Source organism: Vigna umbellata, chromosome 1, assembly GCF_029865625.1.
Source record: "Vigna umbellata cultivar VRB3 chromosome 1, Vumbellata_1.0, whole genome shotgun sequence".
Classification (NCBI taxonomy): domain Eukaryota; kingdom Viridiplantae; phylum Streptophyta; class Magnoliopsida; order Fabales; family Fabaceae; genus Vigna; species Vigna umbellata.
Genome location: NC_142165.1, coordinates 107362918 through 107375756, shown reverse-complemented (window position 1 = coordinate 107375756; position 12839 = coordinate 107362918). Strand labels below are relative to the sequence as shown.

Genomic DNA, 12839 nt, shown 5'->3' with positions numbered 1-12839 from the left:
ATAATTTTAATTTTAATTATCAGTAATTTAATTCAATTTTTAGTTCTAGAAAATAGGTTAAATCACTATTAAAATATATTTAATAAAGCCCTTGTATATTTATTCTTCTGATAGAGTAGAAAAATCATTAATTTTATTGTTTTATGTCTAAGCCTATAAAAAGGTTATAGATAATTAACTAAAATTACAAGATGTAATTATGCCTTATTATTATTACTTAAATATACAATTTGTAATGCTTTTGAAAAAAAACATAAAGGATGGATTATGTATAAAATTCCATCGGTTACATTTTCTCGTATCCTGTGTAAATATAATATAAATAAATAAATTATAAACAATTTTAAGAATAGTATTTTGATGAAAAAGCTATAATATTAACAAGTTGTGTGATTTATTATAAATATAAATATTTATAGAGGAATATTTCTAAAAGATATTATTCATTTTTAATTATCAAAACGTGAATATGATTATTACAAAAATAAAAATATCTTTGTTAATTGATACTTTTTCCGTTGAGAGTTTTGTGAAAATAATTAAAATTATTTATCTATAACACAGATTTCAAAAATTATCTTTGAAGTAAAGTAGTGTTTACAAAGATTGATAATTTTCTTACACGTACGTCGTTAGACTGATAAAGGACTTTCAGATGTCAATTGGTTGGATATGGGCTCCCTCAACTTTAGTAAGTGGACAATTATTTTTTTATAAGCAAGGGATTTCTTACTGCACCTTTTTTTTCTTTGTGCACTCCATAAATTATGAAATCCCACCTCGTCCTCCATTAAAAATTTATTAAAAACCCTAACAGGGGCATTTATCCGTCATCTTCTCCTCCGCTGCCACAAAGGCCACACACGCTGCACCTAACACCAAATCACCGATTCAACTTCCCCTTCATACACTTTGTCCCTCAACTGCCCCCATTTAGTGTTTCAGCTAGTTAACCTCGACAATTTCACACTCTCTCCTTATGACCTACTCCATATACTTGTCATCTTAATTCACTACATGCTTAACTCGAGCCTTATTTAAAACTAAGTTCTATTTTAATGACCTACTTAACGGAAGTTTTTAAAATCCTCTATCCCAAAAGCCTTGAGTAGAATGAGTTGGGAACATCCTTAAGATGGGTTTAGTTTTATTTTTCGATCAAAACATTTTTTCTTTCTAGTAATTGAAAGTTTTTAACTTTTACTTCTCACCTTAATTCGATATACTAAAAATTATTTAAACCTTTACTAATCTCGTCACCAACCTTGCAATATTTGTCCTCTCTTTGGCTTAGACATTGTTAAATTCATTATGTGTAAAACACCACATCATTAAAGTTGTGTTCCTTTTAGAAGATAGATTTGGAGAAGAACAGGTGAATAGATTTGAAGAAATTCGATAATGAATTGATTATTGTTTTTTTTAAGAGATTTGGAAGTGGGTAAAAATGGATTTAAAAGTAAAGTTTGTGAAATTAATGTAGAATTTGACCAATGTGATAGATAAAAGAATTGTTTAATTGATAAAAATGAAAGATTACCAAAATATCTTTAATAATAAAAATAATATAAAATTATAATTGTTAATATTATATATAATTGTAAAAATTATTATTAAAAAAATTAACATGAAAAAAATTGTATCATTTTGTCATTATTATTATTATTTTTATTTTGTGAAGCACAAATGAACTACTGTTATCTTTTCAATTACAACATAAAATCAATTGCACCTTGGAAATGTAAATAAGTTGCACGTGGGAAATAATCCATTGGGGATAGTATTGTAAAATACATTTTTCCTCCCGTAAATCTTCTCTCATCAGGGAGATGGGATATTACACTTATCCTCAAATCAGTGCATCAATTCAATTTCAAATCTTTAGAAGCAAACACAATGATTCTTTACAAATTCGTGTTTCACAATCTTCTGAAACAGTAAATCATCTTAAACCAATAGAGCCTAAAGTTGTTTCTAAAAGTGAAAGTGACTTGAGTTGCAAGAACCGATAAATATATACTTTTCACCATAAATAAATTTAATAAACAATAATTACTTTTTTAGCTAATAATTAATATATATATATATATATATATATATATATATATATATATATATATATATATATATATATATATAAGAGCATATTCAACATCAAGTAAAATTTGAAGATACAGGAAGAAAAATTGAAAGTCATGAAAAAAGCTCCCATGATGACTTATACGAGACATAAGATTTAACGTAACAAAATATGAGAGAAAAAGAAAAAAAAAATGTTCAAATAATAAATGAAATAAATTTTATTTTATTTTTTATATTTTATAAAATAATTTATTTTAGTATACTTTTTACATCAAATTATTTAAAGAAAAGTTATTTTAAATATATTAATATATATATATATATATATATATATATATATATATATATATTTATTTATTTATTTATATTGTTTTCGTTGAGACTAGAGTAGGATTACGAATTTCTGTCTCTGTCGAACGTCTTTTTGTATTTCAATAATAAGTAAAAGTAAAATTTATCTCGAAATTTATATATCACTATCTTCATTTTTCATTCAATCTCTTGGCATGTATAACTTAACGGTGTTTGGTATTTGTGCATTGGATGTATGGTTGTATTTCAAATCACATTAATATTGAAAGTACAGGACTAAGGCTAGGTAGCTTCTGAAGCAATTTGCCACATCTGCTCGGATGTGGAACCAGACATGGGCGATGCTTGACATGAAGGATAACCTTATTTAAATTGAGAACAAAAAACTAGTTAAAATAAATGAAAATTCTATAATTGTAGCATAAGAAAATCAAAATTAGATATGTAACACAATCAATTATAAAAATATGTTTAGTTATATTTCACCACCATACTTAATCATATTGTTTTGCTACTGAACTAATAGATTCAATGCCACCTATTTCTGACATTATATATTTTAAATTTTAATTTATTATTGCACACAATATATAAAAATGAAAATCTAGAAAAGTTGCATCTATTGTTGTCCACTTATTCTCTAGAATATTTATAACGGAGAAACTATTTGTGAGTTTCTAAACTACTTTATGCATATTGTACGCTTTCATGGCATATTTGAAAACTCTATCCATTTTTACTTTAGTGATAAATTCAATACAAGTTTAAATTTCTCTATAGTTTTCATTCATATTAAAAAATGAAAATATATTTTTCCTTGTAAGAATAATTTATTATAAACGAAAGAGTTTTTTTTATAGAAAGATGAATGAGTTTTTATTGGTAGTGTCAAACTTCAACCACAAAATCGTAAAAAGAGTTGTTAATTTTGGAATTAAATTTTAAACACTGCATAAAAAAAGTCATGTATTTTTACCTCTGAATCAATTTATTTTCTTTTAAACAAGTATTTATTGAATTTGTTTCAATAAAACCGTTAATCACTTTTTAAAATAAAAAATATTTTTTTTGTTCCTTTTTACACTCATCAACTCCATCCAGCTAAATTCACAGCTTTATAATATTAATTCAATTTAGATTTGGTAAAAAAAAGTGTACAAATCCAACACAACTGAAATTATTTTAATTAGACCGGTTAACGAGTACGAAGTCTAACCTAATTCAACTCCACCTATGTAAAAGGACCTTACCTTCCTTCTTTTTAATGAAAGAAATTCTCCTTCCGAAAATATAATAATTCAAATTTAATGAAATAAATATTTACCCCATAAATTAGCACATATTAAACCACTAAGGTTATTTGAGTCCAATCTTAATTAAACCTGTACGTCATTAAACTTATTTGAATCTAAAATTGACTTAATTTTGGTTCTTTGTACGTGTTCAATGACATTGGGTTAACATGTATGAATAGAGATAAACGATGGATCCTTTCAAGAAGATTTACTAGTATTAATGAGACTTGAGCCTAATTTTTATAAAAAAAAATGATTTTTAAATTTAAAATATACAATACATTTATAATTTGATATTTAATTAGCGTGGTAACATAGTATACGCGTTCCATGAGCACCTGAGAGAGATAGCTAGAAATGTGAAACATTGCATACCTAACTACAAATGTGGCATTCGTACTTACCCCGACAACTTCACAAATGCATGGAAACTTGATCACTGTATTCCATTGTCATTTTGCTTAAAAACAATCACCGCTCTTTCATGCCACAACCCCCAAGGATAATCCACTCACTGTCAATCAATCAATCACCTTCCACTATTAATATTTCAGATCAGTCTATTAAGAACTGAATTTAAGCTTAATTAATTACCCTTCTCAAAATCACTTCAGAAATTCACATTGCAAATTGGTTTTGTTGCAAGTATAAGTGCACCATCACTTTCGATGACCATGACCATCCAACCCAATTGCTTCGTATACCCATTAAACAATGAGTTTAAGTTTTGATTAACAAGGAAGACTAATAGGACTTGCTTGATTTCAGAAAGCAACCATGATAAGATGCCAGAAATACCCTTCCAACTGTCAGCAACTAAAAATGAAATAAAAGACAAAACATGGAAGTGTTTCTGTGTGGGTTCGGTTTCTGAGCAACAGAACGAAAGCATCGCAATGCCACCCCTCATCAGGTCTCAGCGTTGGCACAGCCAGAAGTTGGACCCCAAAAAATAAAAAGCTGAAAGGACATTTTGGCTTCATACTAGGAAGCAAAAAGGACAAGCCCTCTGCCGTCATTAACAAAATAAATAGTGGGTAAAACTGGAATGCGAGTGCAAAAAATTACAATCCTCCCGTTTCTCATCATTTCTTCCTTAAAAAAACCCAACACCACGGTTTCTTGTTTCTTTCCGGTGATGACGTGAACTCGAAGAAGATGAGTACGAAGACGACGTCGGCCTCATTGCAGCCAAAGAACACTTCTCTTTCTTAATAGCTTCTTCCTCGTCCCAAAAAATCTGCTTGCATCTGCACTCCACGCTGCAAAATGCCCTGTCCCCTCTACAATGTTCGTATTTCAACCACACCCCGAAAGAAAAAACAACTTCAATAACATCGATAAACAAACAAAAGATCCAGACATCACAAGATCTGAACTTAGACTAAAAATAACAGCACAACAACAAAAGTAAAAGTCTTATTATATCCAACAGACTAAATAATGTAGGTTATATGGATCAAGGAAAAAAGAAACATAAAGAGAGAGAGAAGGGTATGGTGAGTTCTTGTATCTTTTGATTAAAAGGACTCACTTGTACATGTAGATATCTTTCCCTGGCGAGAGTGTCTTCCCACAGAGAAAGCATTGATCTAGAAAAGTGGGGGACTGAAAAGGAGAAGGAGGAAGGGCTGGTTTTCTGTGGGTGGTGGTGGTAGACAGAATGGTGGTTTTGTTAATGACTTGAGGTGTCTTTTTATTGATACAAGGCTTCTGAACTTCGAGCACTACGCTGAGACCAACCATGTTTCATTCTAGGGGTTTTCTTATGTTACTCTTATAATAAATCGTGTATGAAAAATGGCGGAGGAAAGAGCATAATAAATAGAAGGGAAGAAGAAGGATAGAACAGTAGGAAGGGAGAAGAGTGGGTCCCGTACAGCTATAGAGCAGTAAGAAGAGATCTGACTAGTTTGGGTATGGAAATGCCACGTAAGGGTGGATTTTAGTTTGGGAAATATTTTTGGTGAAGGAAGAAAACTGGGTGCGTTTTGTCCTTTTGTGTTAATGTGTTTGGTAGCAGCATTTTGGCTTAGGGTATCCATCATTGATTCTTGGATGGATGAGCTGATCTTTTTGGTGGTAAAGAAAAGAAGGAAAGTGAGAAGAGGGGAATGAATGAGTGAGTGAGTGTCCAGTGACATTTAACTTTTGTGAGACCTTTTAGTTGAAGCAGTGCATGATTTGTGTGACTGTCTTTGAACTTTGATGTTCAAGATAAACACTATATCTTAGCCTATGTTCGATTGGGTGATTTATTGTAATCGTCAATTTGCAAGAATGGTTTTGCGGATTAAACGCTGTTCAATTTGTATAATTTGCGAGGATGAAAAAGTAAGGATAAGAAATGATTTGTGCGGATTATTGTTTTTTCCGGGTTTTGTAGTTTTGGAAAGATTTGAGACGATTTGGGATGAAAAGTTATCTATGTTTATCTGATAATTCTATAATTCCAGAAACATTGAATAAAGCATGCATAATATATTAACATGTATTAACTTATTGGGTTTCATTTGAACCGTACTCAGCAAATGCATAATTATAAAATATTCATAATTTTTTTCTCTTCATAAACATTTTTACAATTAAATAAAACATTACAAAATAACATTTTATAATACTTTTATACCTAGGGGCATTTTGGTAATCTTTATTTTTTTATCAATTAAACTAATTTCTAAAATCTATCACATCAATCAAATCCTACACTAATTCTCACAAACTTTATTTCCAAATCCACTCTCAATTAACCACAAATCCACTCAAAAAAACAACTAAAAAATTATCTTCAAATCCATTCAAATCATCTCCCCCAAATCATCTCTCCCAAATACACCCAAAAGAACACACCCTTAGGGTTTTTCTCTCTGTCTTTTTTAGTACACCCACATAGGGTAATGTGGATCCATGTTTTCTTTATATGATAAGAAAAGTCCAAGTGAGTTGAATGTCAAAGACTTTTTATGATTAGGTATATATAAGTCTTAATCATCATTAACATTTCATTAAGTCTTAGGATATAAGTCTAATCTTTACTCACTCAACTAAATTTGGTTACCCATTTATCCTTTTTCTTCGAATCACTCCAGAGGTTCATAAACAAACTTGTTTAAATGTGATTCAAATTATAATATATTTAAATTTAATAATGCTTTTTTATTTAATGTTTAAAATGAATTTCGTTTTGCTCTTCCTTAATTCATTTAAACATTAAGCTCTAGATTTGAAGACTTGGAATACTTTTCAAAAGTAAATTCTAATTTTTTTAGTTGAAACCTATTTCTAGGGACTTTTTTTTAAATAAATCTCTCGCTTGTATAATTAATTAAATATAAATTTAATATAATTAACATTTATATAATTAACTAAATATAAATATAAATAAACTAAATCTTATTAAAAATATTTAATAAGAATATCGATTTTAATAAAAATATTTGTAAAAATTTATATAATTTAAATTTTGTTTGAATTTAGAAAATTATAAAATTGTTTAATTTTTAAAAAATTTAAAACTAAATTAAAACAAAATAAAAATAAAGAAACTAAATTGAGACTAATGCAACGTTACAATGTCATTGTCACACAACATCAAATATGACAATTTAAAAAAATAAAAAAAATTATTATTTTTTAAATATTTAAAAAAACCACAATTTGATAAATTGACAAGTGATATCTTTCTAATAGTATTGGTACAAAATAACGACAATGATCCAATTATTTTAATTTTTCAAAAATAAAAATAAGTCAAGACTTATTTAAAAAAAAGTGAGAAATAGAACTATATATATGATTAAAAAAAATTAAGTTGAGATTTTTTTTAATCCGAGGAATGAAGTCAATTTCCTCTCAAAATTCATAATTTATAGCCTAATTTAATCGGTATTGTATCGCTTATAACGAACTAGTAAATAAAATAGAAATTTGTTAAGGACGATTATATTCTTTTAATAAACAATATATTATAAAGTTACAGTTTAGAATAACAACAATTATAAGTTATAATTTATAACTTATTAACTCATTGCTTCAAGAAAATTAATGAATACCGATTAGTAAATCCTGTATTACTAAGATATAATTGTGTCCTAACTTTAAATAATCTTTAAAAATAAATAACAAATAATTTGAATCTAGTGTAAGAAATGTAAATTAAAAGGTGACATTGTGATTATTTTGAAGGATTCAAATAGTTTTTAATAAAATTTGGCTCCTGTGATTATCTTGCAAAATCTGAAACTTTAATTATCAATTAATGAAGGTGGAAAGGAAAGAAGAGGCCTGACGATGATTTGTGCAGTCTAGAGAAAGAAAATTTGTAGAGAGGAGATAGTATCAATCTTTATTTTTACTTCAGAAGGTGCATTTAACTCCTTCAAAACTAAAAGGTTTTCTCACTCCTCCTATATCTTTACTTTAATATTTCAATGGACAATAATAATATATTAGAAAACAAATTTTAGTATTAATTTTATTTTATAAATTAATTTGTAATTAATACATATTACTTTTATATTTAAAAAACTTATTTATAAACAATATATATATATATATATATATATATATATATATATATATATATATAGATGTTTAAAATTAAAAGGATTGTTTGTAAATTAAAAAAATGCTTATAAGGAGAATTATATTCTTTGAAACACATACCTAATGTTCTATCTTATCTTTAATCATATTTTTAAATAAAAAATAAAAAATCAAATATGAAAGTGCATAGGCAATTCAACATATAATACATTATAAGTCATTCGCATTTTTTAACACTATAATATTATACAGATCATTCACTGACTGTTATTCGTTTAAAAAACAAAGAGGTATAGTCTCTTTTCCATTAGTATATATAAAACTTTATTCCATTTATAAATCCTTTTTTTATTCTATACAATTTATACATGTACAGCTTACATTAAAATAGTAATTTTATTTTTAATCCACTTCATAATTCTATTTAATTTAAAGGGTAAAGTATAATATTAAATTGACCCACAAAAATATTGTACATTAACCAAATAATATAAACAAAAGATAATGTAGGTGTAAAATTTAAAATGAGTTAAATGACACATTTGTTTCAAAATTTAAAATTTAGGTGTCATTTAAAATTTAAAATTTGTTTCAAAATGATTCAAGATAAATATTAGTTTGTTTAGGATTTCTATAACATGTGTTCAAATTAGAGTTGTCAAAACGGACTATCCGGCCCGGCCCACCACGAGTTAGAGCCAATCCAACCTGCCTCATTTATTAGCGAGCTAGAAAAATTCGAACTCAGTCTAACCCATCACGGATTGGTGAGTAAACACGTTGGCTCAGCTCACTTCATTACAATTTTTTTAAAATTAAAAGAAGTTACAAACTTTCTAGAATTCAAATATAAACAAACTTCACTCCTAACATATGTGTTTAATTAATTTTGAAAATAAATAACCTAAATAATTTTTTCAAGCAAAAACAAAATAATAAATATTTTTTTATAAAATTAAAATTAAATTTTAATAAAATAAAATTAGGTAGGTGAGTTGGTGGGCCAACCCGACCCATCACAGGTTCAACCCGCATGAGTCGGGTTGAAATATGACCGCATAAAAAAAATATAATTTTTTTAAATCCAACCCGACTCAAACCTATGATAGATCGGATTAGCTTGCGGGTTGTGATTTATTTTGACAATTCTAGTTTAAATTATTGACCGAAAGAGTGTGGAAACTCTTATAAGTCTCTTTGAATAAAAAAGCTTATTTATTTATAATAGTTGTTAATGCGAGATTTTATATCTTATCAAATCAAAGTTTAGACATCTTTATAAATAATATTTTTTATGGATAAAAACAAATATAAATAAATGAAGCAGTTAAAATAAGTGTGATATTTTTATCCATGTAAAAGAACATATACTGTATACAATCAAAAGAAAACAAAGATTACTACCTCAAGGCCATCTACCCCTACAAATCTCTATTTAAACAATAATGTAGGTCTATGACTATAAATAATTTTAAAATTAAATAAGTAACGCATATCCCAAAAAGTATTTATGAGTAATATATAATTAAAGACTTAACAATGATACCACTAGGGATGACAACGGATCGGGTCGGGTACGGATAGTGCCTACCCGCAACCCGACCCGACAAAAAAAAATCCACCCGCTACCCGACCCGCTACCCGTACGGATACCCGCTTAAAAAATATCCGCGTATATTTTAAAACCCGCGGATACCCGTGGATATCCGCGGATACCCGCAAATATTAAAATAATATATATTTTAATAAATTATTAAAATAAAATTTAAATAAAATTATAAAAAATACATAAAATATAATATAAATTAAATTAAATATAAATTTTAATTAAATTTAATATTGTAAAATATAAATTAATGTTAATTTTAATTAAATTTAACTTAATAAAATGTAAATTAAATTTTTATTTTTATTTTTTGCGGGTAGCGGATATCCGCGGGTACGGATAGTATAATATCCGCACCTGACCCTTTTATAAGCGGGTATTAAAATATCCGCTACCCGCGGATTGCGGGTAGTAAATATCCGCGGGTATCAACTATCCGTCGTGGATTTTATCCGCGGATATCCGCGGGCGCGGATTTTTTTGCCATCCCTAGATACCACAATAAATCTAAATAAATATGATTAAAATAGATCATATATAATATAGAATACATTTTAAATTTATTTGAAAATTCATAAAACTAACTAATTTACGTTGACTTATTTATTATAATTTGTCTGGATTTGATGTGTAAAAAAACTTTCGTATCTGTTAGGAGAATAAGTGCATAAGTGAAAAGTCAATTTCATGTGTTCATAAATTCACACATAATTAAATTGAAATTGAGATTTTTATTCCATCAAAGAATTGTAGTTATAGTTAATAAGGTGAAAATATTTCAATGACAAATCACAAAAAGTGTGATATGATAAAAAAACGAAATAGAGAAAAATAAATAAATGAATTTTGACATAAATAAGCAAAAAAATAATATATATATATATATATATATATATATATATATGTGTGTGTGTGTGTGTTTTTATATCCAATAAAAAACAATAATATATAAATATATCCGTATTATTTTATAGTCAAACTACAATTTAAATAATTCGTCATTGGTCATACTTTTTCATGAACGACTATTGCGATTGTAAGGTCAGAAAATGAGACTGAACTAATAGTCTTCAAAAAAATCAGTCATAATATTAAGCGATTTAAGATAAAGTGTGACTATTATCAATTTAATTGTACTAGGTCATTGTTAATTAAATGTCAACTCTAAAATTTATAATAATATATTTGAAAAATAAGGTATGTAATTGCATTTATTATATATTTAATTATATCTAAACAATTAAATTTAAACTAATTTTAATATTAAAATCTTCTACCTTCTAAATAATATTAATATTGAACATTAATCCAAATCCTACAATCCAAAATATAGATATTTTTTAGATGATGTTTGGCCATTACCTGCCTTGATTTATAAGTTTCACTTTGTCGCTTGTCATTAAATTGCTTACCGTTAGCTCAATTATTTTTGCATGGTTGTAGCTGTCGACCATTTGAAGATTAATAAATAAATAAATGTATATATATATATATATATATATATATATATATATATATATATATATATATATATATATATATATAAATGCATTATCTATGTATATTTATAATGTAATTGTAGTTTGTCAAACTATTATGTGCTTGATAACAGGAAGTGTAGATTCTCATTAAGTGCGTTTTCCCGTGTTATGGTTGAACTAATCTTGACCGATATTCATGCAACAAAATAGGAACAAAAACCATATATAAAATATGAAACTGAAGGGTGTTTCCTAATTTATTAAATAAAATTTTATGTTTGTTTTTTATTTATTTGTTATATTCAACTCAAAATGTTTTTTAGTTGGATTGAGTTTGGTATTGGAACAAAACTTTAAAAATATTTTTTGTTAAAAATATTGTAATTTTTAAATATAAATATAATTAAATAAAACAATACAATCTCTGCAAAAATTAATTTAAAGTTTTGAGTAAATTTATTAGTCAAGTCCTAAAGAAAAACAGAACACAGTGTAATTTGTTAATAACATATATAAAAGTATGTATCACATTAGGTTATGAGATTTCTTATATTAAACTCGTATAAGTGTGAGTTAATTTGATTTAGGTCAGATTCAATCCAACCAATGAAACTCGATTGAATAAATACCTTACAGAAATGTAGAGATTAATCAACCGTGACTTGTATAAAATTTGTATTTGAAGTTATATTTAAGTTTTCATGTGACTGTATTGTTGTTTCACTTAATTAAAGGTTATATATGTAGTGATTTGTTATTTCATTATATTTTTATCAAATATATGCATTATTGAAATTTTTTTTTATATTATTGACTACAAACAAAGTCCCACATCGGATAAAATAAGATATGAACATGAGTTTATATACATATAAAATACCTTCATTGATAAGAGACCTTTTAAAATGATACCAAAAACAAATCCGTGAGATTTTGATCCAAAACAGACATATCTTACCAGTGAGGAGATCTGTCTATGTATATATGTGTATGGGAGGTGAACCTCTCTACATATATCACATTAATATTTTAATAATCTAATTTAAAATATTAAATTTAAATGACACGATTAGTCGAATTATTATGAGAATGATTTAAAAGATGGTTGTTGAATATATAAATTAATTTGTTTTTAAAATGATGTTGTATTAAGTTTTGAAGAATGTTTCTTTGTTTATATTTTCTCAGCATTCTTATTATCTATACTAAATTAATATCCAATTATTGAGCTCATATATTTTATTAACAATCTAATATGTTAGCTAAATTATACCACTTATAATCAACATAAATATTTATTCGAAATTCAATTAAGTATAATTTTACATGAAAAAATTAAATATTATATAAAAACAAAAACTTATAAATTTATTGTTTTAAATTTTTATGTTGTAAATAGTATCAAATCTTTATATCAATTGAATTTAAGTTTTATTTGTATTGAAAGTTCATTCTAGTGATCAAGTAAGACGAGACACCATATGACCTTACGTGAGGGTTTCTTATATCATAAATCTT

The 12839-nt window shown here is 26.6% G+C and overlaps 1 protein-coding gene across 1 annotated transcript; it reads right to left on the bottom strand.

The window, feature by feature from the left end:
- Nucleotides 1-4470: 4470 nt before the first annotated feature.
- On the bottom strand, nucleotides 4471-5526 carry LOC124837769 (FCS-Like Zinc finger 15-like). Its single transcript, XM_047313234.2, has 2 exons — nucleotides 5224-5526; nucleotides 4471-4972 (listed from the first exon to the last, which is right to left on the bottom strand). Exons 1-2 carry the CDS (start codon nucleotides 5433-5435, stop codon nucleotides 4786-4788), a joined length of 399 nt encoding a protein of 132 aa, XP_047169190.2. The 5' UTR covers nucleotides 5436-5526; the 3' UTR covers nucleotides 4471-4785.
- Nucleotides 5527-12839: the final 7313 nt, after the last annotated feature.